Source organism: Beta vulgaris, chromosome 6, assembly GCF_026745355.1.
Source record: "Beta vulgaris subsp. vulgaris cultivar EL10 chromosome 6, EL10.2, whole genome shotgun sequence".
Lineage (NCBI taxonomy): Eukaryota > Viridiplantae > Streptophyta > Magnoliopsida > Caryophyllales > Amaranthaceae > Beta > Beta vulgaris.
In genome coordinates this window covers 24,589,751-24,617,673 of record NC_079207.1, presented here as the reverse complement: position 1 = coordinate 24,617,673, position 27,923 = coordinate 24,589,751, and the positions used below count along the sequence as shown (strand labels likewise).

At 34.3% G+C, this 27,923-nt stretch overlaps 1 protein-coding gene across 2 annotated transcripts; it reads right to left on the bottom strand.

Annotated features, from left to right (window-relative positions):
- Positions 1–10,899: 10,899 nt before the first annotated feature.
- On the bottom strand, positions 10,900–15,458 carry LOC104896312 (hypothetical protein). Of its 2 annotated transcripts, none has more exons than XM_010683046.4 (2): positions 14,798–15,458; positions 10,900–11,838 (listed from the first exon to the last, which is right to left on the bottom strand). In XM_010683046.4, exons 1-2 carry the CDS (start codon positions 14,889–14,891, stop codon positions 10,967–10,969), a joined length of 966 nt encoding a protein of 321 aa, XP_010681348.2. In that variant the 5' UTR covers positions 14,892–15,458; the 3' UTR covers positions 10,900–10,966. The 2 variants fall into 2 exon arrangements, with proteins under 2 accessions (XP_010681348.2, XP_010681347.2); XM_010683045.4 differs by having other exon boundaries at positions 10,900–11,843; positions 14,798–15,447.
- Positions 15,459–27,923: the final 12,465 nt, after the last annotated feature.

Sequence of the window (27,923 nt, the reverse complement as noted above, 5' to 3'; positions counted from 1 at the left end):
AATCAAGGTTTAAGCTAGGATTTCTAAGGTACTAAGCTTGATTACTATAACCTTCTTTCTTTGAGTTGTTATAATGATTATATGTATGATGTGAATTGTGAGCTAATTTTTATGTGGAACCAGCATGTATATAATCTGTTTAAAGTTATATTGAGTGCTATTATAGTTGTTTTAAAGTTATAAGTACTCATTCTTAAGTTGTAATTGCTAAATATGATGTATATATGTCATTATGGTAAGTGTTTGTAATGGTTAAGCTTAATATCAATGTGAATATGCTATTTATGTTATTTAACCTACTGTTTAGCTACTGTAAAATATTAATTTAGTGTCCATGAAGTAATTTAGTTGTGCTAATCAAAGGTTTATAAATACTATGAAGACTAATGCCCTGATTTATAGTCGTTTTCGTAGAAAAAGCTAGTATGAAATTATGCTGAACTTTTGAGTGATAATATGTGTGTATTAAGTTCACTATATTATGTATAACATGCTGTCCTTAGGTACTTTAGTCATATTTTGTTGGTATTAGTCGTTTAATAGTGGCTCAAAGCATATAATCGAAGCTAGCAATAGAACGGTCATATGTATTGATTGTAGATTCTCTTTTTGGATTAATGTATACACATGTATAAGTTTGTATGATTCATACGATGGAATGATTTTTATGGAGAAAGTAGCCTCATTTAGTCGACCAATGAGGTAATGAACTGTGCCCCATGGACTGGGAACCTTGGGGGTTCCATAGGGAAACCTGCCCATAGCTCTATGGAACGATAATCGGGCGAATTCAAGTAATGCGAAACTTGAATATGATAAGTGATTGGAATTGGAAATATGAACTCCGGACTAGTCGCGGTAATGGCCATGGAAAACGAAAAGGTTGGGTGACGACCCCCACAGTCGGAGATGTAGGCTTTGTCCCCTCCGTCGCGTTCTCTTTCTCCAAGGAACAATGTTTTAGATAATAATCTTAATTTTGTTTTATTGCTTGATTAACTCATGGTAACATGTGATTATCTGGTGGTTCATAGATTATTTCGAAAGCAAGTACCACTAAAGTATGTTTTACATGGTAATAAACTTAGTACTCAGCTTTTTGGCTGACGCTTGTTCTTGGAACCTGTTCCTGGTGGGAGCAGTAGTTCCTGATGATGCAGGTTTCTAAAGACGTTATGATCGTGTCTCTGCTTTTGCTGTGCTCAAGTGATGACTTGTATATATATGCAGTGTTACATGCTCTGTAGTTATGCTTAAAGTGTAGCTTTTGATCTCAAACTCTAAGCTTTACGCTCGTGAGATGTCTTTTAAAGCTAGTTTTTGTAATCCGACATAGTTGGTCGATGCTATGTATGTAAATTAGTAAGTATAAGGAATAAGGGTTGTATATTATCAGTTTGGTTGTATAAAAGTGTTTCTCTATATAAGTTCGTTATTCCGCGATATCATCCAATTTCCATTAGATGATGTCATGGTGATGGTCCGAGTTTTGTTAACCAGGGCTTCCGTTGCACTTATTTATAATTAAGCTGGTTAATGAAACACGGGCTGTTACACCTATAGACACTCCAAGTGCTTCAAATAATCATTTGTCTGTTGCTTTTGCACCTTAGACTGCTGAGGAGAAGGAGTACATGAGTCGAGTTCCTTATGCTAGTGCAGTAGGGAGTTTGATGTACGCTATGGTTTGTACTAGGCCGGATCTTGCACATGCAGTCAGTGTAGTTACTAGGTTCATGGGTGATCCTGGTAAGGAGCATTGGCAGGCGGTTAAGCGGATTTTTCGGTACCTAAGAGGTACATCTGACGTTGGTCTCATCTATGAGAATGATACTCAGTGTTTAGTCACTGGTTATTCGGATTCTGATTATGCTGGAGATGTTGATAGTAGGAGGTCAATGACTGGTTACGTCTTTACTCTTGGTGGTTCTGTCGTTAGTTGGAAGGCAACTTTGCAGGCTACAGTTACTTTGTCTACTACTGAAGCAGAGTACATGGCATTGACAACAGCTGCTAAAGAGGGGATATGGCTAAAGGGGCTAGTTAGTGATCTCGGTCTACATCACGATTAGGCTACTGTGTATTGTGACAGTCTGAGTGCAATATGCTTAGCTAAGGATCAAGTCCATCATGAGAGGACTAAGCATATTGATGTGAGATATCATTTTCTGAGGAGTGAGACTAGGATTAAGGTGAAGAAGGTAGGAACTGCTGATAATCCTGCTGACATGTTCACCAAGCCGGTTCCGCAGAGTAAGTTTCAACATTGTTTGGACTTACTCAATATTCGTGATTGTTAGTTGCCCTCATGGGGCATTTCTGGGGTCCTAGGGACTAATCTGGTCTGGTTGTCGTTTGGGACAAATCTGGTTGAAGGGAGATTCTGGGTATTGAGATCAATGCATCTGTTTTCTGCTTATGGTGAGAGGATTCAAGTCAAGGTGGAGATTTGTAAGAATAGTGCCTTGAATGGTGCCTTAGCTTGAAGGTATTTGGTAGAATGCGTGAAGAAGGAATGACATAAGGCTGACTTTGAATGCACATATCTCTCAATCTATAAAATATAGTAATTAGAGGCTACATCTTTGTTTTCAGAAGCAAAACTACCTTACCTTTATAGGTGATTTTAAATGGTTTTGGGATAAAAAATGTTCTTTTTTATTTAGTAAATATTGTAAATATATATAGTTTAATGAACTACTGTGAATGAAACATGAAGGGGTTATATATTTATATTTCTTAATTTTTTTGGAGAACGCACTTACACTAGTGGAAAAAACTCCTTGTGCTACTTGTCAAGTGCTTCGGTTGAATAATCAACCCAAGCACTTGTGAAAATTTTAATATAAAAAATTTACAAGTGCTCCGGGTTAATAGCCCACCGGAGCACTTGATGTCAAGTGCTCCGTTTGACTAGTCAACCGGAGCACTTGTGAATAAGTGCTCCGGTTAATCAACCCGAGCACTTGCACAAGTTTTCCTCCAAAGAATAACGAAACCTAAAACGTCCTCAGTGTCGTTTCATTTCTCAAACTCACTCTCTCAAACTCAAGTCACTCTCTCACTCTCTCGGAGATCGCACATTCTCACTTCGTCTCCTCTCAGTCGGCTGGTCGTCGCCTCGTCGTGGTCGGTCCGCGGTCCGTTCAACTAGTGGTGCGTCGGTCGTCGGAGTCTTGGAGAAAATGGTGAGTTTCTGTTTCCTCAATTGTAATCTGAGATAAATCTAGCCCTAAATTTGAGTCTCAGGCCTCTTAACTTTGATTGTTAGAAGATAAATCTAGCCCTAAATTTCGTGATTCCTGAATTTTTAGTACCCTCTTAACTTTCTTTGTCTTTCCGACAGTTAGTTTTTGGTAATAATTCAATACTTTGATGCGTTTTTAAATCTTGGAAATTCGTTCTATATGTATCGAATAATCTTTGTATATAATATATAGTTCCTGTTGTTAATGTTGTTTTAATTATTGTTGCATATTTCTGATTTATATCACTTACTATTCAATCATCATCATAATCGCCTCAATTTTCTCTCTCCTAGGGTTTTCAATGGAAGTTTTTAGGGGTTGTCTCACTAACTAGGTTCGTTTCTTCGCAATTTGTAGAACCTCAGGATTCTCCATCTGATTTCAAGTTCAAATTACTCGAGGTATATTAGGTATTTGTTTAAAATCTGTATTTTTATCTTATTTTGAAAAATTGTTATAATGAACCTAATTAAGGTTAGAACTAATAGGTGAATTGTTGGAGCAATCTGTTCATCCTCCTTTCTCCTTATATTGCATCGCTTTTTCTAGTTAAATTTCTTTAATTGCATATTTCGTTGGTATGTTTTCATATTTTCCAGTCTTCTCTTCCTTTTCGTTCAGTTATCACATGTCATTCTGATAGCTTAGCAATTATAAAATGAAAGACATTCCCCTCTCTTTCCCTTTCTTGTTTTTAAAGTAAGAGCAGGAGGCAGTGCTGTAGGGAAGGTATAGTTTGTTTACTTTTTTTGCAAAAGGACGGGAAACATTACCCATTCCACTTTTATTAGCATGCCAATTCCTGTATGGAAGGCTCTCTCTCCCTTTTTTTTTATTTTTTCCTTTCTGAATTTTGATGATCAGCAATGGCACAGCCATAGATGTTGTTCCTTTGCTCTTTACGAGATACTGATGATAGAAGATCAAGTTCATTGGTCAGCGATGTGTTTTTCGTGGAGATCATTTATAGTTGATCTGTAAAATTATAAAAAATTTGCATTTATGGATAAAAGTGCTGGTTTGTTTGATGCATGTGCCTCAGCCCTCATCCCTCAGCCATCGACACCCTCTTTGCCTAGGCACACCTGGTGCTTTTGAATTGTAAGATGAACGATAATCCTTGTAAATTTATGGTTGCATTTTAAGATGGGCTGTCTGCCATCATAAACTGATATGCTTGATACTGATAACCTAACATGAGCTATGACAGGTTGCTTTGCGGGTGCCTCGTCCCATTCATGATCCCTTTCATAGTAAGCCAGATTATACAATTAAGCTTTGAATTCTACCTCTGTATGCCTGCTTCTCTATAATTTTTTATGATGTTTAACCATCATTTTGCTTAACAGAAACAAAGCCAAACCTTGAACTGAACTTGTGGGACTTTGACGGCAAGGCAGATGATTGTTTCTTTGGCCTGACATTGGCTGTGAACCTTGGCGTTTATAGTTTAGGTGAGAAATCTATGCTGGATCGCAATGGTCATTTCTATAGGTTGCAGTCACCTTGACCATCTCTAAGTCACCAAAAGTGAAAACCAATCAAGTGAATCACATTTTATATCAACTACGTAGTTGCTTCAGAATTTACACCCTCGATCACAGAATTGATAGAACTGCGCTTAAATCTCTCAAATTAATATGCAAGTATATATAGTGATTTGGTTTTTGGAGACGTAAAATAGTCCTAGGAGGAGGCAATTACAGACTTTCTGGAGCTTAGACTATAGTAACATAGCCATTGATATGTGCGCAAGTAATAATATTGGATCCTCATGGGTTGTGCTTCCCATACCACATAAATATCAAATGAATTTTGATGTTTACTGGCAGCCAAGAAACGAGCTCGTCCGAAAGTAGTGATACAGCTCTCTAGTTGATAATAATTATTTGAGATAATATTGGTACATCTGGGAAACATCCTAGTGTTATTGGATATTGATGTACTAGATTTTTGTGTGTAAAATTGTATTTTGTTGTGCAGATCGCTAGAATAATAAACAAAATTATCAGTGATATGGAGCTCCGAGAGCTTGGACAGTTAGAGCAAGATATTGTCTTTGGAGATGCAGGAATAAAGGAGATCATCACCTTCTTAAGGGCACATCAGGTTTTCATCTGCGTTTGTGCTTGAATCTGCATAGAGCAATTCCTTCCTGTATATTGAATAATATATTCTAACCTTAATATATCCAGGATGCATCTGTTGACTTTTTGATTTTTCTGGTTGAATTAATGGTCGAGGTTTTGCTTGATTTTGTAGCTCAAATTTCTGCTTGAAACTTGATTTTGTTTGCTTGAATTCTTGCTTAATTTCTGTTGGATTTCTACTGGTATTTCCTATATTTCTACTTGAATTTTGGCTCAATTTAATTTGAATTGCTGCCTATTTTCTTACATATTTCTTGCTAAACTAATACAGTAAATCAATTATGCTAACATGATATCGGAGGAACTACCACTGGCAGATATGGGGAGTGGTGACAATGTAGATGAATGTAGTTATGAAAATATTGATGTGTAATTTATGGAGTTGATTTTTAGTGGTGGGGATGTAATTTGTGTTTGATCAATTATAATAAGGTGTAGACTTAATACATTATGTGTATAATTATTTACTACATGTCATGGTGCCTTTTTAACAAGTGATTTATTATAAAGACTGAATTATTATATTAATTCTAGCTCAAATACGAATATACAGTTGATGGTGATGTAATTTGTGCTTTATTTTAGTAGAGTGTAGACTTATCAAAGTTACTAGTGTGATTTTATACTTTGTATATATCTTGTCGTCTTTTTTTAAGTGGTCACTTATTGAAAATATTGAGTTATTATTCGTATTTTAGCTCAAATATGAATATACAATAGACAAAGTTTACTCAAATGATTTTTTTTCTTAATTTTGGTAGGATCGGTCGATTCTACGATCCGATTCTACGATTCGATCCTACCCTCCCTTTCCGATCCTAAGTAGGATCGCGATCCTAATAACATTGGTTACCACAATAGATGACATATTGATATGACTATGTTTATTGTGTTTTCATGTTCTTGATGCTATGTTTTCTAGCTCTAGCCTTCACAGGAAGATAATTGCAGAACTTGAGGATAAAAACAGGAGAATAATCTAGAATTTGACTAGAAGAAAGCCTAAACTTAGATGTCACTCTCTCTACTTGAATGACTTGGAACTTGAGGACAGTGCACTTAACTTTATTTTTTTTTTCGTTTTATTTGATATTATCTGTCACTTTGTAAGAAACCAGTCAGTTGTTTCTAAAAAATATCCTTGCAAAAGTCAAATGAAACAGTTAATGCCTTGGTTTCAGTTGGAATTTTGCCTTGACAAACATTTAACTTCAAATTTGTTATGATGCATACCCAAAAATCAACCAGTGCTGCAGCAAAGATGGTAGATTCAGAGAAGGATGGTTCTTCGTCTGGGGAAATAAAAACAAAAATGTCACTGCTAGGTATATCTTATATCTGCACGCCATTAACGTTTTCTACATAGTGACTTAAATGCTTCATACAGGTTTAGTGCAGTGGAAAATCCCTAACATAGCAGCCATTTAATTTACATGAATGAACAATAATATGAGTAGAAGTATACTTCTACAGAAATCTTGATAGCCATTATCTCTGAACTTATTAGCTTTAAACCTAAATTTAACTTGTATATAAGAAAGCCTGATGGTTCTTTAGTATAGTTTCTCGTTCTATTTGTAGCTGTGCTTTCACCATCTTTGCCAGCTTTCTCCTATGTGATAGCTTTAATCAAGGGAAAATTTGTCAGAAACCACCTTTTATAATCACTTTTTTGTGAGAAACCACCTTTTTAAAAAATTTGGTTAATTAGCCACCTTTTTGGTTCTTTTTTTGTTGGAAGCCACCACTCCAGAATCCGGCGTTGACCATCATATTTTCGCTATTTTTTTCCAGATTTTCGCCATTTCTTCCACCTGAGATGTGGGGGATGCGAGGGAGGAGATGGGCTAGGGCTGGGAGGGTGGGGATGGTTGTGGGGGTGTTTGCCGGCGGGTTACGAGGGAGGAGGGGGGTTGCCGGGGGATGCGAGAGGGAGGGTGGGTTTTCGGGGATGCAAGGGGGGAGGGGGGGAGAAAGATAAAGGGGGAAGAATGGCGAAAATATGATGGTCAACGCCGGAAAATTGAAGTCAATGCCGGACTCCGGCAAGTGGTGGCTTCCAACAAAAAAAAGAACCAAAAAGGTGGCTAATTAACCAAATTTTTTTAAAAGGTGGTTTCTCACAAAAAAGTGATTATAAAAGGTGGTTTCTGACAAAATTTCCTTAATCAAGTACTAGTGATTCTTGCATTTTTCTTTTCTTTTCTTTTTTTCCTTTTTTGTTGGCAAGATTGTTGCGAAAATACAATATTTACTTGCACTATGCGTCTTCAACAGGAGGCAACTAAAATGGTGCAACCCTCTTTACGAAGAGAAGGCTTCTCTACCATCGCAACTGGTGCATGTAGGAATACTTGTATATCCAATACTTAGCTTGGAAGCCTTTGAAGGACTGTGTTACTTAGCATATTTTTCAAATGTTTTGTTTTCTATATAAAAAAATAGTCGATCAAGTTTACTGAAAATTCTTCATGCTTAATTTGTGAGGTTTTCTTTGGATCTTGGATGTCATCTTCTCTTCTCTTCTGCTCATCTTGACATCATTTCTGCCTTCATGTTCTTGTTTTTGCTATATGTGGTGATAAAAGTTCTCTCACCTGGTTTTACTTTTAGAATTTTTTCCACCCAAACAAGGTAATCTACGACAGTTAATCTCTCATCTTTTAATGTTGCTATGTTGTATTTTTGTAGAAAGTTGGAGTGATATCGGAGACAGGCTACTTGCTTTTTGGCCCTCCTGGTTGTGGCAAGACTTTGATTGCCATGGTTGTTGCTCATGAGGGTGGAGCAAATTTTATACACATCAAGGTTTTCCCATTGGCCTTATTTATTTGTCAACACCCGTTTTAAACAACCCCCACCCCCCTCCCCAACTGTCAATACTCGTCCCAAACAACCCCGCTATTATATTAGAAGCATAATGAAGCATTTAACAAATAGGTGTTCTAAACTTTGAATTATGGGATTGTTCGAGAATCAATTTACAGAATCTACTGGTGTCATTTTTATGTCAAAGGTCAGTAAAGATGCTTTCTTCTTTATTTTGTGAAATAAGATTGTATTCTGCTTTCTCATTGATTCAGGATCAAAGACCAAAAATCGTATCTTATCTCTTAATTCTTGCATGGGCCTCCGATGGCGACTAATAATCATAGTTACGTGTCATCTCTAACACACAAAAAGGGTGAAAATAAGTAGGGATAACTGCTAGTGCTTCCTTTTCTGTCGAAGTTTCCAATTCCTAGTGATTCAAATGCTTCTAATAGCACTGCCCTGTTCTATTCTTAATTATTTGACCATGTAATTGTAGAATGTTACCATAGTATTCTTTATATGATACTTCTGTTGTGACAGTATAATGCTTATTATAGATTCTCATATGGATTGGGTTTGTAAGCCTTTGTTATGATGTAATTGTGAGCGTTGTAATTATTTTTTGTTGATGAAGTTAGTGTTACTGTTATGAGTATGAGTTATGCTTCTTATATTAGTCATTTGATTGCATAAAATGGTAACTCTAACATTGTCATGTACAATAAGCTTATTGTGGGCATGGTATTATTCCAACTAGTGGTGTTGTTGTTGTATGCTGCTTGGTGCTATACAACAACAACAACATTTTTTTTTAAAAAAAAAAAATATGTCAAGTGCTCCGGTTGTTAGGAAAAAATGGAAGCACTTGATTCACAAGTGCTCCGGTTTTATCTTATCAACCGGAGCACTTGAAGAATTTTGAACATATAAAATTCTCAAGTGCTCCGGTTTTTAAGACAACCGGAGCACTTGTAAATCTAAGTGCTCCGGTTTTCAACCGGAGCACTTGATAAATACTCAAGTGCTCGTATGAGGTCTGCTACGGGTCAAATACGGAGCACTTGTATAGTTTTTAACCGGAGCACTTGATGTTTTTTCCACTAGTGTTAATTAGTAATTGCAAGAACAAAGCTTATACAATCCCACAAGTAGGGGTGCTAACGAGTCAGGATTTGGCTCGGTCAAAACTCGGCTCGGAGAGGCTTGTTCAAGTTCGGATTCACTCACGACCTTAACGAGCCGAGACTGAGCCTAATAGAGTTCGGCTTGAAAGCTCGCAAACACGTTCGATAAAATTTACAAACTATTTATATTTTAATACTTAATCCAATTTGGACCTTAAATAGTATTCCCTCTGTGTTTTTTTATCTTTCCTACTTTGACTTTGCACGTTTGTCAATGCACTTATTATACATTAAATATCTTTTATTACATATTAGTAAAATATATGATAATTGAATATTAATAAAGTACTCATTGAGACGAATCAAACAAGACCCCACATGACTATATTTTTTTTCTTATATATTAAGAGAAATCTAAAAGATTCTCTCTAATTCTGAATAGTGTCAAGATTCTAAGTGAGAAAGATAAAAATAAATTACAGAGGGGGTACTTGACTAGGCACTAAAGTCCCACATTAGTTAAGAAAACAAGCACCAATCTTATTTTCTTTATTAGTAGCTATTATTCCTTACCTCAACTTAGAGTTTGCTTTTGTACCTCCTTGGTTGGAAAAACACTTTATACTCTATTTTCTTCACAAAAGGAATGAAGTATATTTTAAAATATTTGATTATTTGATAATTAAACTATTTAATAATTTATTATTTAAAGGCACTTTTACAAGGTTAAAGTTTTTTAAATAAAACATGAAGTCCCACGTTAAAACTTTAGTGAAGTTAATAGGGAAACCAAGTTATAAAAGAATATGTAAGGTGAGTTTTTCTCTTTAACAAAACATGGAGTCTCATATTGAAATATTATCAATGCTAAAAGGAAACCAAGTTATAAAAACATATGTAGGATGACTTAAACAAAATATGTAGTCCCACATTGAAAACTTAGCTATGCTAAGAAGGAAGCCAAGTTATAAAAGCATGGGTAGGATGAGTTTGTTTTCCTTTAACAAACCATGGAGTCCCATATTGAAAATTTAGCAATGATAAGAGGGAAACCAAATTATAAAACCATATGGTGGATGAGAGAACAAGCTCACCTACTTTATTGGGCATACTTGCCTACATGGTTGGGCCTTTTGTCTAAGTGTAGCTTTAGTTGTTGACTTGGGCCTACATGGTTGGGCCTGAGCCCAACTTTTTCAAACTAAGTTTCGAGCAGAGCCTTGAGCCGAACTTGGATTTTGTCCTGTCGAGCTCTAGCCGAACCCAAATATTGGAGGCTCGTCGAGCTTGACTTCCACTAATTTCGAGCCGGGCCGAGCCTGAGCATGTTCGGTCTCGGTTCGGCTCGTTAACACCCCTACCCACATATAGAATTAGGTCCCCTAACAAAGAGGTATAGAATTAGGTGTATCGTATTCACATTATACATGTACTTATAATATAAATTATAGTTATTAAGTGGGAATGAAAATTTATGGACTAAAACTACGTACTTCATTTAAAATGAAATTTCTTGTTATAATTTATAAGTAGAGATTCTTTCATAAAATTACGTATAAATTTATTCACATTACCATAATTTATTTTTCATTGCTATATGCCTCGAACATGTGTAACATTGTAAGTGTAATCACTCCCATTTGGTCTTAATTTGGTGAGTATGCTTAAAATCACAAGTCAAAACCACACTTCCATCCATTCTCTTAAGAACAAATCTTTCAACAAGAACATAACACCCAAATTTTGCCCACCATCCAATTCCTCCATACTCTTCTTCTCTAATTACTCTTACTTGCCTTTCATCCGAATTAACCCATCCAACTCTTTCTTGCTCCCATATCATTCTCTCCACAATCACCTTATTCAACCCAATACTTAGTTGCTCTCCGTTTCCTACGCTCCGAAACCAAATCACCTTATTGCCTGTGCTTCTTTCATCTACAAGTACAGCATCTTTTCCACCTATTGCAACTTCTTGTATTGGAACAACCACATCCATCATTACACTACTTCCTTGATTGTAACTACTTTCAGCTGTGAAAATCCTCTCCCATCGCTGTTCAAGTGTCATCTCGTAGTACACTGAATTGTTCATTTGATCTTTCAACTTCGCGTCATGGATGAACATAAAAGGACAGTACCATTTACCCACACAAACAGGCTCTGGAGGGGCGCGAGATAAGCTGAAGTTGAAGCTAGGAAGATGCTTACGAAGTGAAGTATCAAGGCCATTGGCTTCTTCTAGTATGAAATCTTTGGAATTTGCAGTTGATCTTTGGATTTGCAATGGTGATGTGTTCCTTAAGAAGCGTGGAATATGACCATCAGTAGCAACGGACTTTATTATATATCCGTTGTTTGTTGTGCATGTAATTTTCATTGAGTACTCAAACTCGAACTGCTGGTATATATCGTCAGGATCTAAGGGTCTTGGTTTGACATCACGTATAGAGCTCCCGCCGCAACTTACTCGTCTATCTTCATCTTTCGAACATGCATATGCTTCTCTTTTACACAAAAACAAATTCATGAAACATAAGCAAACAACCATAAAGTTTTGATCAGTTTGATAGGTATTATTAAATGATGACAATGTTAATACGTTTTTCAAGAGTGTCTGGAAGGGAGACAAATCTTTTAGACAAATGTCGTCTTTTCTATTATTTTTTGTGTAGTGTTGTGACAGAACCAATAAAACGAAACAGGCAATCAATAATGGACAATTCAAGTAAAGATTCAATGTCGTGGTTCACTAAAAAGATGTTAGCTACGTTTATACAGTAAGAAGAATTAATTATATTAGGGTGAACTCGGTGAATAATTATTACAGCATAATAAAGGTAGAAGTTAATTAGGGGCGTTTGGTTCATATAGTGGTATGAGTTTGGAATCAGGAATGAAATTAAGGTGGTATAGGTTTGGAACTTGATACCTAATACCATGTGTTTGGTTATATTTGGTAATGGATTTTTCTCTTCTATTTATTACCTAGAAGTATTGGTATGAGCTAAACCCACCTCCCCCTTTGGGTTTCTAAGCCCCATACCTTATGGGTTTGAAATCTATCAAATTATTAAACAAACACTAGGTACGGGTTTTGCTCATTCTAAACCCATACCTCATACCAAAATCATATGAACCAAACACTCCCTTATAGGGTTTATATAGTATCATTCTAATCGGCCTAAAAAATGGGTCTAAATTAACCCAAACTGAAAAAATATATCCTAAATTACATATAACGAAAAGTTTCGGGGACGTTGCCCCCACACCCCCACCAAGACATTTCATCCCTAGACCCCGACTCGCTGACCAGGCAGTGAAACCCCCGTACTAGGTTAATCCTATAGTATTAGATAATTTTAGGCATACTTGAATATTTAGGCCATGTTCTTTCAGACCTATTTTTCAGTTAAATTCAATTCAGTTTAACAATAAAAATAAAAATCAAAAAATAAAATTAAAATTAATAAATATAATAATAATAATAACAATAATAATAATAATAATAATAATAATAATAATAATAATAATAATAATAATAATAATAATAATAATATAATAATAATAATAATAATAATAATAATAATAATAATAATAATAATAATAATAATAATAATAATAATAATAATAATAATAATAATAGTGATGATGATGATGATAATAACAATTAATAATAAGTTCAGTTAATTTAATTTAATTTCAGTTCACCTTAAATAATTTCAAAAGAACAGGGTCTTAGTATTTCAAGGGTAGAAAAAAATTGGCGTATTTGGATGGGAAACCTTTTTCCTTAAAGGAATGCGACATTTGTTTTCCCCATTCTACTATTACAATTCGTCTTATAAGAGACTGTATACTATTAATTTAAAATTAGGCATGGCCTAAATCCAATATTAAGAATAGAATATGACACCTTTCTGAATATAATGACTAGTTTAATCTATTTAGGGATTAGTTTAATCTATTTATGGACCAGTTTAATCCATTTAATAAGTAATTATATTTTCTAACTGATTTAGTGCCTAATTTAATCCATTTGGTAAGACTGTTGGTTGTTATTTTAAATTGTTTGTTGTAGTTCAATACTAAATTAGAGGAAAACAAAGGAAGGAGCGGAGAAGGATCATTAGATTGACGTGAGATGTCTTGGGATAGACGGATATGTTGTGCTAGGGTGAGATGTCTAGGGATAGACCAATATGTTGGGTTAGGGTGAGATGAAACACGCTTATTAAGAGAATGCATGCTTGACTTTGTCTAATTTTATGTTAAAATTAGACTGACTATTCTAATAATTTGTCCTATTATTTTCTTTCTCTTATCTCATCTATCATTTTCCCTTTATTCATGATCTTCTGTCCAATTTTGTTAGGAAAGGAAGTAGAGGAAATTTAAAAAACCGTATACATTTGTGTGAAAAAGTTTGCCGATGATATTGAGTGCAATCATATACAGCTTAAGTGGTTAATTATTTTGCTGTACATAACAAGATTTATTTATTCTTGTGATTTTGCATTTTATAGGAAGTGGAAACTTTTGTTTGGTTGACAATGAGAAGTTTAACTTTCTAACATTTTCCTGGAAAGTAGAAGTTTTTATGATGTCTAGCTACCTAGTTATAAATATTTTTGTACATCGAAGAACTCTACACTATTCTATTCCTCAAATTTTTACTTCTCGTGATTTTTTATGTTGATACAGATAAAGCCGTATTGTAATTTTATAAGACAAAATGCATATCAGTATATCCATGTAATAAGACTTCATCATAAACATGGGTTGCCTTTCACGATTTTTATTGCCATCCAATATGATCTTTTAGATTGTAACGAGGGGTAATGATGAAATAGCAAGGTGGTGTATGAATATGTGCAAAGAGACCTATAACACAAAGTTTCTTCTTAAAATTTAAAATTAATTATTTGTTTTAGTCACATTATTCTAATACTCATTTTTTTAGATATTATTTTTAAAAAAGTTAGTATTATATGGTAATTTTTATTAATGAAAAATATTTATATTCTATAATTGATTATAATAATTTTAATTTTAAGGATTAATGTCAATAAGTAGCACATAGGCCCCCACCATTTTGAGACGGCCCTGTGAGACAAACCAATGTGAATTGCAACTAAGGGAGAGGCGAAAGCCATGAGAGAATAAGGCCTTAAGGGATATTATATTTAATGATGGTCGGTAAGTGGGATTGTTGGTGAATCTAATAAGAACTAGTGCTTCAAAATATCCAAAAAAATAATATGAAAGAACTAAGATAAAACATAGTATATATGTATCAGCACCTACTAAACACAGCCAAAGTAGGCATCCAAACTCCATAGTATAAGAAATACCATAACGAAAAGAACTACCTTCAAAAAAAACTGACAACTATCTTCATATCCTACAGTAGAACAGTACCATGTTCATGTTCTACAAGTACCAAAACTTAAAAGCTTACCCTTTGTGCTTCTTATGTGCCTTGATAGCATAGTATCGATTCGAAGAGAGCGGCTGACCGATGACGGGGACAGCGAGGATCTCATCTCCATCATCGGTGTAGGATACACTGAGGATCTTGTTCGACGGGAGAGGCAGGTCGTCGATGGAGAGACTTTTCGACCGACCGAAACACGACGGCATCAATGATTCTTCATCTTGGATAACAAGGTAGCCGGAATTTGGACCTTCAGGGGGTGGAACAAAAAGAGAATCAGGGGATTTCTTGTAATAAGAAAGAGGTCTAGTTATGTACATATTTGTGTGACCAATTCTTTCTTTTAGCTCAATTCCCTGAGTTTTGTGTATAAACTTCTTGTGACTTTTTATTAACTACCAAACTAAATATAATTTAGTTGTTCATTTCTTTTCCCTTAAGTTTTTTTTTGTTCTTATTGATCGGCCGTAATTGACTTGTTCTACCTATTTTAATAATAATAGTAGTATCCTATCTCTAAATGACTAAGTGCTTTGGGTTTGAATTATTTGATAGAGTTGTTAGATGAGGATGATGACAACTCTGTTTTACCAAGTAATATAATAGTCATGGTTTACTACTACTACTATATTGCTTTATATGATAACATGTATTGAAAATTGGCCAGCCACTTGGATGTTTTAATGATTTTTGTGAAGCTAGCCCCTATTAAAAGAAGATCCCCTTTGAATTCACAACTACTATATTTAATTTATCGTTTCATCGGGAGATGGTTTGATTTAAAATATGAAATGGAAAGTAAATTGACACAAATATAGAAGATGGATAATGGTAACAAAAATGTGACCTATTTTCAGATCTATAATTTCTTCTCTTCTGTATATTAGTTTTTGTTCCTTTTCGTTTCGTTCTTTTTTTTTTTTTTTTTTTTTTTGGGTTTAGTTGCATTATAGATCAATAATTTCTTCTCTTCTGCATATTTAGGTTTAGTTGCATTGTAGATCTATAATTTCTTCTCTTCTGGATTTGGATGGTTTACTTTAAAGTTTAATTCAAATGTTAACATTCAGAAAATGTGAGATTAATATATGAGTAAAAAAATGTCAAAAAAAAAATATTTTTAAATTTTTTTTTTGGTAGGAAGGGCTGCGCTTTTTAGGTAAAAGCGCAGCCCTTCTAAGCTTGAAGGGCTGCGCTTTTACCTAAAAAGCGCAGCCCTACTTAAAAAGTGAAGGGCTCCTATTGAAAGGGCTTCTCTCAAAAAGCGCAGCCCTACAGGCCTTTTTCAGCGCAACCCTTCTTCATTTTTCCACTAGGGTATATTAATTTCATGTTTCTATGTAAAAAGGCAGTTTCTAATTTCGAAAATTAGTTTTGAAACGGAAATATTTTTGTAGAGATTTTCGGATAATAGTTGATTTCGAATCTGATTAATCGTCGCCATAAGATATGGAGGAATCATTATCTTATAAGGAAAGAAAAAAAATCAATTTTTATAAAGATAAAATTTGATTTCGGAGAGGAAAATATTTTATCCCTTAATTTTAGGAATAAAAATTATTCAAGAAGATAATCATATCTTGGAGAATAATTTTTATTCAGTTGATAAGTTATATAAAGGATAGAAATTTGAAGAATAACTCACGTTTTCAGATTTGGTTGTTGATAAATTTTGAGAGCTGAAAATGGCTTCGCATAGCACAATGTACAACATAGAAATCTAGTAAATTAAGGTTTCTATACAACGATTGTAATGATCCCCTATTTGCTTGAATACGAAGCACACTTTTGAGATAATTCTCACATTATAGAGAGTCGCAACACTTAAGGTTAAGTGTTGGGGAACACTACTTGAGTTAGTACTAGGGGTCATATTGTATCAAGAGCTTGATATTTTAAGATTCAAATAATAAAAGAGTAGTTGTATGGACGTATAGCTCAAAGGTGAGATTGAACCATGTTAAATTCCCGTGTCTTATTATTTAATTTCATTGTTTTCCTATTTTGATACAATTTAGTTCGAGCACAAATTCAATCAGAGAGTTTATGAGTGAATAACATAGTGTGAGGCATTGTGCCATAGGAGTGTTTTTGCGAGTATCGAGTAGATTTTATCATTCAATTCAACCCCCCTTTTTTGAGTTTCACCTTGTACTCCAACAAAATGTGTTCGATAGCGAACTTAGGTACTACCCATACAATTATAAAAATTTATTATTTTGAAAAAAAACATTTAAAACATTCAATAAAATACTACTATGTAATTAAGTAAAGTTTAATTACACTGAAAGTGAAACCTTGTCTTTCAAAAAGCTAATTAGATTAAAAGAAAAATAACTTAAGGTAGCAATATAGTACACTTATGAATAAGGTCAGGTATATTCCATTATTTGCTACCAGATAATAAGAATTAGTGATATTTGAGTATGTATATATGTCCAAGTCCAACTTCCATAGCACATAATTCATGTTGTCTTTGCCCTTTTTATAAAAACATGAAGCTACCATATCTACGATTCTACATTTTCTAAGAAAAAAAAAAGGACAACATGTTTCTGATGTTTGACTACTTACTTCTGTTACATCATGGAATATGTTTTTCCAAGTAAGTAGATTTTTTTTTACTAACAAGTAATAAATAATTAATAATATTCGAATATAAGTTAATTATGTAGTAAAGTGTTCATGTGTATGGAAGAATATATGAGTATAATTAACCGTTAAAGTAATTTCAGAAACAACGAAAAAAGTATATACTATATTCGGTAGCAATAGCAGATACTAAGGCGACAAAATGTGATGCCATTAAAGATATTCATTACCAGTTGAGCTAGCCAAGCCTCCATGGTTGTCGATTATTTTACTTCTTTCATTAACGTTATAGAGCTATTAATAACAATAACAGAAAACTAGAAAACAATTATTTGAAGATGATTCTAAGAGAGAATGAGAAATTGTGTAATGCAAATATTTATCTACCGATATCCCTTTCGTTTTATATACTTCCTGGTCCATTTTTTTTTCTAAGAACAATGAGTTTTCACTATTGGAGATCAGTATTTATTTATATTTTAACTATTAGCTTGACACATGAGCTTCTAGTTAGTTAGAGTTGTTAGAGGTAGTTATTATGCTCAACAACCTACTATATAAATATCTCTCTCTTTCCTTTTCTCTTTGTAAGAATTCATTCAATACAATACAAAGTTTCCTAAACCTTTCTCTCTCTAATTCTCTTTCTTTGAAATAGTGAAGTAAAAGCTTCACAAAATAACATTGTATCAGAGCCCATGTTGTGGGTCTCTTCTAAACTAGGCCGTTAATAAAGTAACTGGAAAAGGGTTTACCTCGACAGAATGTCCAGCCCCTAAGAGGATTATTTCCGATTACCTTTCCAGTTAGCTCTAAATTCTAAAGACACTCACATGTGAGGGGTAGTGTTGAATCCCATTGATCACCATATGTGAGTGTCCCACATTGGAGAAAGATGAGAGACTAAACAACTTTATAAGCTTAGGAGTTACTCCTCCTATCACCAATTGGTTTTAGTATGGAACCTCCTTTGGTCTTATAAAGTGGACCAAATCACTTATCCTCCTTGTTCGGGTCACCCAGGCCCAGTTCGTATTGTTTCTAAATTTAACATGGTATCAGAGCAAATGCTCGTATTCTAGGGAAATTCTTGTTGAAAATCTTGAAATTCCACATTGTTTCACAAATTCTTTGAGTATCTAAAAGTTCGCACAAGTTGAATCTCTCCATTTGAGCTTAATTTCAACTAGAATCCTGCCAACTGTGAGATTCCTGGACACGGCATTGACAGATGCTTTAGAGTTTCATTGATATCCTGCCAACTTTACAGGTTTCAAAGACAAAAAGGTAGCTGTTGTGTCTTCTTCTGAAGTTGTCAACATGGACATAGACCCTGCACCTATTCCCTCCTTGTCCATGGAACAATATAATCAACTCATGGACATGTTGAAGACTTCACAACAAAACCATCACTCCAGCAACATTGTTAGCCATGCTATGATGGCAAGTAATAGCTTATGCTTTCTTTCTTAATCCTGATTCTAAATGGCTTCTTGAATGTGGTGCCACTGACCACATTTGCTATGACTTGGCCTATTTCTCTGAATATCAAAATTTACATGATTATGATAATTTTATTACCATACCTAATGATAGTAAAGTTCCTGTGCGGCATATTGGTACTATTAAAATAAATGAATACATTATAATCCATAATGTGGTTCATGTTCCTGCCTTCCAGTTCAATCTTATTTATGTACACAATTTATGTATTGATATGCAATAATGTGCCTTGCATTTCACTTCTGATGAATGTTTCCTTTCTTATCATAAAGGGAAGTTGATTCCTCTTAGTAAGCTCAAAGCTGGTTTGTATAATGTCCCAAACAAGCAAGTTTCTCTGCCAGATACTTCTAATTCTTGTAATAAGGTTTGTCTTGCTGTTATAAAAGATGCTAAATTGTGGCATCTTAGGCTAGAACACCTCCCTTTTAGTAAGCTTCAATTGCTTAATATCTCCTGTGATGTTAATTCTTGTCTACATGACACAATATGTCAAATATGTCCTAAGACAACCTAAACTAGAGTCTCATTTCCTAGAAGCTCAACAAAAACCACAAACCCTTTTGAATTGATTCACATTGATGAATGGGGTCCACATTCTATATGTACACCTACTAGTTGTACTCAATTTCTCACTATAGTGGATGATTTCAGTAGATATACTTGGGTTCACTTCATGAAAAACAAGTCTGTTTCTATTTCCATTACGAAGAATTTTTTACAAATGATAAAAACATAATTCAATTAACTATGAAGTGTGATAGGTCAAATAATGCACATAAACTTTGTTAAGGAGAAATAAAAATACTATACAATCAACTAGGTGTTCTTATTCAAACAAGTTGTAGTAACACTCAGCATAATGGAGTGGTAGACACTAGTGAAAAAACCCCACCTGATGCGGTCAAAATTGGCCTTTCGGATGCGATTTTGGTCCGCATCAAGTGGGCTCGCAGCAAGCGTGTAACAGATTCTGATGCGGTCCAAAACCGCGTCAGAAAGGCATAATCTGATGCGGTTTTTGGGAAAAACCGCATCATATTAGCTTAAAAGCTGATGCGATTTTCCCTAAAAACCGCATCAGATTGTTGTCTTGGCACCAAGGTTTTGGACCTCTGGGGGTACAATCTGATGCGGTTTTCTCCAGAACCGCATCAGGGTTTTAATACATACATATATATGTATACATACATATATATGTATACATACATATATATGTATACATACATATATATGTATACATACATATATATGTATACATACAGATATACATGTATATATATACATATACATGTATATATATATACATATACATGTATATACATATACATATACATGTATATACATATATATATATATATATATATATATAATATATATATAATATACATATATATATTATATACATATATATATATATATATATATATATATATATATATATATTACATATATATACATACATGCATAATATTATACATATATATACATACTACATATATATACATACATACATATATATACATCATACTATATATACATACATACATAATATACATACATACATATATATACATACATATATATACATACATACATATATATACATACATACATATATATACATACATACATATATATACATACATACATATATATACATACATACATATATATACATACATACATATATATACATACATATATATAATATATATTATATATATATATATATATATATATATGTATCTAAACCTACCTAAATTAGAAAATATCTCACGCACGCGTCGTATAAAGTACTCAAAATGGTATTATTATATATAATATTGATAATGTACTACAAATGAAGTTATAAATAAGTACTAAAATCAAAAATTAATCTATGAAGTGAGTGTAGTAACATAATCCTAACAAAAAAGCTCAACGCCGCGGCATAATCCTCACATGCAAATGTTGGTAAGGTAGCGTGCTAGCAAATCCCGAACCTCGTTTATCTCGGAGGTGGTGAAAGAATCCTCCCTTGGCTTTCCCTTGATGAACACCTTATAAAAACAATCATAACGAAACACACATAAGAAGTCAATAATGAGACTAAGTGCGGGAGGTTAATGAAAGTTGAGCTAAGAAGTCAAAAATCGGCCCTAAATGACCTTTATTTACCCAAATTAGGTTTCAAAGCATGAGAAATGGTGTTTCTTGACTCTAATGGTTATATATGTTGCTATTAGTACTATATATGTCCTAACATGTGGCTAAATGTGAGAATTTAAGGAAAATGAACATGAAAGTCTAATATTAGCCCTAAATGACCTTCATTTACCCAAATTGGGTTTCAAAGCATGAGAAATGGTTTTTCTTGACTCTAATGGTTATATATGTAGCTATTAGTACTATATATGTCTTAACATGTGATTAAATGTGAGAATTTAAGGAAAATGAACATGAAAGTCTAATATCGGCCCTAAATGACCTTCATTTACGCAATTTGGGTTTCAAAGTATGAGAAATGGTTTTTCTTGACTCTAATGGTTATATATATAGCTATTAGTACTATATATGTATTAACATGTGGCTAAATGTGAGAATTTAAGGAAAATGAACATGAAAGTCTAATATCGGCCCTATATGACCTTCATTTACCCAAATTGAGTTTCGAAGCATGAGAAATGGTTTTTCTTGACTCTAATGGTTATATATGTAGCTATTAGTACTATATGTCTTAGCATGTGGCTAAATGTGAGAATTTAAGGAAAATGAACATGAAAGTCTAATATCGGCCCTAAATGACCTTCATTTACCCAAATTGGGTTTCAAAGCATGAGAAATGGTTTTTCTTGACTCTAATGGTTATATATGTAGCTATTAGTACTATATGTCTTAACATGTGGCTAAATGTGAGTTTAAGGAAAATGAACATGAAAGTCTAATATCGGCCCTAAATGACCTTCATTTACCCAAATTGGGTTTCAAAGCATGAGAAATGGTGGTTCTTGACTCTAATGGTTATATATGTTGTTATTAGTAGTATATATGTTCTAACATGTGGCTAAATGTGGAAAAATATGTAAATTGAACTTGAAAGTCCAGAATAGGTCCAAAAAGGCGAAAATGGGTTGTCATGTATAATACCTTGTCAATATTCCCGACTTCCTTGCAATTTGAGCCTATATCGAACATGAACCTCAACACATAGTAGCCACACTCGGTTCCCCTGGGTTGTTGAGCCACTATATTATAGAATTACATTAAAAACATGTAAGAAACATACATGTTTGTTTTTGTAAAATTAAAGAAAGAAGTAGAAAAATAATATGAATCCTTCATTGCTTTCCACTGAGGAACTCTTTTTCTCCCAACCTTCTTCAAGCAGCTGTAGTTATTTTAATTTCATGTGATAAGGGACAAAGGAAGAAATTAGTGAAATGTGTTGGAGCTAATAATAAACATACCTATTTATGCATGATTTGAGGAGTAAGGATCGTGGTGGATGTTGAGCTGCAGAATCAAACTGATATACTGTGTTGTTTGAAGGAGAAATCACAAGAAGCGACCAATGGGCACTAAAATCACAAAATCAAGTTACGAAGCAATCATGTGAGTACATACTTGTATTGTACTACTAATTATTAAGTGCTAAAATGGATAAGGTTAAGAACTATCTTTCAAAACAAGGGGAAATATGAACTTATGTTGTGAACTGTTGAGCTGTTTGGAGACATAGCCTAATATACTCCTTAATCTCAGTTGGGTTTTCCAAACAGTTGTCAGCTCGGACGAAATCTGGACATAACCACCCAAACTGACCGCGTTCACAAGGAGACTCTTGGAGTAATCTTAAGTTCAAAGCACAACCATATACATAACATAGATATATTATTAGATATTGCAAAGAAAGTTCATACATTTCATAAGTACCGATGTTATACCTCATGAATGCTTAAATTAATGAAACATTTAACATATCTCCACAAAGGAACTCTTTCACATCATCCTTGGACACCCATGTCGACGCTTTCTCGTGGTAGTTGAATTCCGTGGTACCCAACTTAACCTCCAGAGGTGTATCATCCGGCATATCAATCATATTTGCGTGTAGCCATGAGCACACCTTAGTGAGACCTTGAAGCGTTGATGACTTGATCTAAGTAGGTTTAGGAGGGTTTTGTTGGCGACTTGAACCTTTGGAGACTTGCGTTCCTTCCCCCAAAATCGCCTTCTTTGGCTTGCTTGAACCCTCCTTTTCCTCCGCCTTTTGTAGAGGAGGTAAGTCTGCCTTACTTTCGTTGGGCTTCTTTATTCTCTTCAAAACCTATTGATTGAAACCGAAAAACATTCAACTTAGTTAGTTAATACTTAATAGAAAAAAGGGCAAACATAATACCCCTAACTTAACTCTTATTTAAGCAAACGTTATGTAAAGTCTAAATTTAACATTTTACCCGTACAACTGTTATCTTAAGTTGGATTGAGAATATATCACTTAACACTTATTTTGATGTCTGTTATCTTTGCTTGTGATGTTTTAATTTTTTTTTATGAGAATAATAAAAAATGTTATCTTTGTTTTATTATTAATAATAATAAATTTGTCAAAATAATTTAATTGAAAAAAAAAACCGCCCCAACTAAAAATTAGGAGCACTTGCTTTTACGTATCTTTTTCAAGTTAGTTGCCAGTTGATGTACCCCTCACCATTGCTACATACCTCCGGTTCCCCTCACCATTGTTATCTCCGACGACAATTCCCGTGTCAAATTCCATTGCAGCAGACAAATTCATTCGGCCCGTGACAAATTCCATTGCAGCAGACTTCGCAATTCGCAATTTCTACCTAGCAATCCGTTTTTGGAGAAATCAACTACTACAATCGCCTTTGTTGCCAGCAATTTACAGGTAATTCTTAATTTTCAAGTCCTTGTTTATTCCTAATACATAAAGAAATTGATTTTGGTGGCTTTATTGTTCAAATTTTGTTAATTGAATCAAGTTTCTTGTTTCTTGGATTGGTAATTTAAAATTAAATTATTTAATTACTATATTTATTTTCTGAACTTGCGAAATTTGTATATAGAATGTCGTATACATATGTGGGGAGCAAATTCAACTTTAGGTGTTAGTGATGTTCTACTGTATAATTGATTTTTTTACATCACGCTATGTTTATTTGGTACTGGAGCAATGTAAACTTGTTCCGCTGTCGTATACATATGTGGGGAGCAAATTCAACTTTAGGTGCTAGTGATGTTCTACTGTAAAAGTGATTTTTTTACATAACGCTATGGTTATTTGGTACTGGAGTAGTGTAAACTTGTTTGTTATTTTTGGGAGAGATTTGGGCTAGATTTTACCATCTCTGTTATACAATTGAAGGTATTAGATGGCAGAAAGTTGCAGAGAGGAGTGATAATCTGGGAAGGAGGAGACAGGAGAAAGAAATTAGAAATCATTAAATTGCAAATTTATTTTGTGTGCTGTTATATCACTTGGATTAGAACAGAAATATATTTTTTGACATCTGCGTAAGCTCCAAGGTCCAATGTATGTCTCCACCAAACTAGCACCTAAAGTTTTTTGTTCTTGATGCTCCTCCAAGGAGAGACCCACTCTAGGGTGAGTTTCAATTTCTCGTTTTTTATTGAGTTTCAATTAATTATCTTGTTTTAATACAATTTAGGGTTTTGATATTTGTATAATAAACGAGAGTTTAATAATAGGGTTTAGGGTTTAATAATAAATCAATATCGAACATTTTATCCAATATTTTCATAAATAAATACCAAACATTTGATTGTTTGTTCTTTTGTCTCTTTAATCAGATTTTTCATATTTAACGCATTCACTTTGTCTTTTTTATACAATAGAACGTTGTAGTTAGAAAGTGTGCTCTAAATTTAGAAAATATTACAAAAGGGGATAGTCGACATTCATATATATGCTCTTTAACATAACAATTTGCTGTTTTGCATGACACTTTTTTAAATGATTTAAAATGAAATAAAAGGAGAGTCATCTTTGTATAGTATTTATATTTATATGGTATTCAATTTTCCTTCTTTTATAAACTATAACACTAAAATAATAAGATATGATTTGCTTAAGAACCTTTGTTTTAATATATCCAAGTTAAGAAGCGCACTCTTTGTATGCTCGATATAAGATTTTTTTTAAAGATCGTTTAGAAATAATTTATTTGTTTTGAACTGTACCAGTTGTCACTTGGTTTGTAGTAATGGATCGAAGTTGGATATGGATGTCCAAGCCAGGGGACGAAGAGTATAATGTTGGAATTAGGGAATTTATAACTTTTGCTGTGGGAAATAGTGGAGGTCAATCTAAGTTACGGTGTCCTTGCTTCATGTGCCATAATATTATGCATTAGAGAGTTGACCAAATACTCAATCATTTGGAAAAATGGGCATTTGATAGAACATATACACGTTGGATTTGGCACGGAGAATCTAGGGAAGAAACTTCAGCTCATGCTTCTAAACATATGGAGTATGAAATGGAGGATAATTTTAATGAGGGCGATGGAGTAGAGGACCTTTTCTCGCGTGTAAATGAGGATGATTACAATGGGGATCGTATTGCATTCGAGAGGTTGGTAAGTGATTCTGAGCAGCCATTATACCCAGGCTGTAAATACACGAGATTATCGGGTGTGCTTAAGTTGTATAATTTAAAGGCTAGTTGTGGTTGGACTGATGCAAGTTTTAGTTCTCTTCTTGAATTGATGAAAGACATGTTTCCGGAGGAAAATGTCCTCCCAAGTAGTACCTATATATGAGGCAGAAAAGGTATTAGGCTCAATGGGCTTGCCTTATGAGAAAATTCATGCTTGTCCTAACGATTGCATGTTATACCGTAATGGAAGTGAATTGTTAGAGAGTTGTTCTGTTTGCAATGCCTCACGGTACAAGAAGAAAGAAGTGTCGGCTAAGGTATTATGGTATTTTCCAATAATACCAAGGTTTAAACAATTGTTTTCAGATCCAAATACCGCTGAGTAGTTGACATGACACCATTATGGACGTAAAAAGGATGGAAAACTTAGACACCCAGCTGACTCACCCCAATGGAGCTTTATAGATGGTAAATTCCCCGAGTTTTGTAAAGAAAAACGGAGCCTACGTCTTGCATTGTCCACTGATGTGTATGAATCCATTTGGTTCCCTTAGTAGCACCCATAGTACTTGGTCTGTGATTTTGGTGACTTACAACTTGCCTCCTAATTTGTGTATGAAAAGAAAGTATATGATGCTTACTCTATTGATATCTGGGCTAAAACAACCCGGAAATAACATTGACGTGTACTTGGAACCTCTTATTGATGATTTGACCATCCTATGGGAACAAGGTGTGGAAGTGTTCGACTCTTATCATAAGGAAAAGTTCACTCTAAGAGCAATGTTGTTTTGTAATATCCAAGATTATCCAGCTTATGGTAATCTTTCGAGATATACAACGAAAGGAAAGGCTGCTTGTCCTATATGTGAGGACGGTTTGGAAAGAATGTGGTTAACAGCATCCGAAAAGAATGTTTTCAATGATAATCGTCAATTTCTACCTTGTAATCATCATTATCGTAAGTTGAAAAAAACATTTAATGGTAAACAATGTTTTGTGGGACGTCCTAAGGTTAAGAGTGGTGAGGATGCTTCAAAAGATTAAGGATATACATATTACATTTGGTATGAAAAATAAAAAGAATCCTCTTCCTAAACAGGGATACAAGAAGTGTCCATATTTTTGGCGCCTACCTTATTGGAGATTCCTCTTTGTCCGGCGTTCACTAGATGTGATGCAGATCGAGAAGAATGTATGTGATAGTTTGATTAGTACATTATTGAATGTCCCTGGGAAGACAAAAGACGGTGTTAAAGCTCGAGATGATTTGAAGGTAATGGGGATTAGAAGGGAACTACATGTTGATGATGGAACTCGAAAATACTACCTCCTGCAGCGTATACGTTGTCAAGAAAAGAGAAGAAGGAGTTTTGTGAGTGTTTAGCGGGTGTCAAAGTGCCAGAGGGTTATTCGTCCAATATTCGGAACCTGGTGTCGATGGAAACTCTGAAACTTGTGGGCCTTAAGTCCCATGATTGCCATATTTTGATGCAGTATTTGTTACCTGTGGCTATTCGTTCAATTCTGCCTAAAAAAGTTAGATACGCCATTATTAGACTGTGTCATTTCTTCAATGCGACATATAGCAAAGTTATTGACCCAGAAGAGTTGACTACGTTGGAGAATGATATTGTTGTCGTGTTGTGCCAATTGGAAATTTACTTTCCTCCATCATTTTTCGACGTTATGGTTCATTTAACGATTCACCTGGTGAGAGAGGTCAGATTTTGTGGTGCAATGTATTTGAGAAATCAATATCCCTTTGAAAGGCAAATGAAAACATATAAGGGGTATGTGAAAAATCACCATCATCCGGAAGGTTGTATCGCGGAGCGGGTTTTTTATGAGAATGCTATAGAGTTTAGTGGACGTTTTATGGGATTGACAAAGACGATAGGGCTCCCTACATCTCGACATAGTGCAAGATTGGACGGAAAGGGGACCATAGGTCATAAACAACGTGACATGTCTCATAATTCATGGAACATGGCACACACTTATATTCTTCATAATGAGTCGGAAGTCATACCGTATGTCAAACGCCACATGTCTTATTTTAGGGAACAACTCCTAAGAGTTAATGCAAAATCGTTAGCAAGTGAACATTGCAAATCATTCAGTAGGTGGTTCAAAGATGAAATAATGAGTGAGTTTGAGGAATCTTCAAATTTGGTTTCTAATCGAGTCAAGAGTTTAGCTTATGGGCCAAATTTCAATGCCTCTTTTTACTCTAGATATGTTATCAATGGTTACACATTCTACACATGGGAGCAAAATCAAAATAGTACAATGCAAAATAGTGGAGTAAGCTTAGAAGCTGAAGCTATGCATTTTGCAAGTGCGAAAGATAATTGCCCCATATATGATTCAATGTACTACTATGGAGTCATTGAAAAGACTTGTGAGTTGCATAACTCTTGTTTTTCG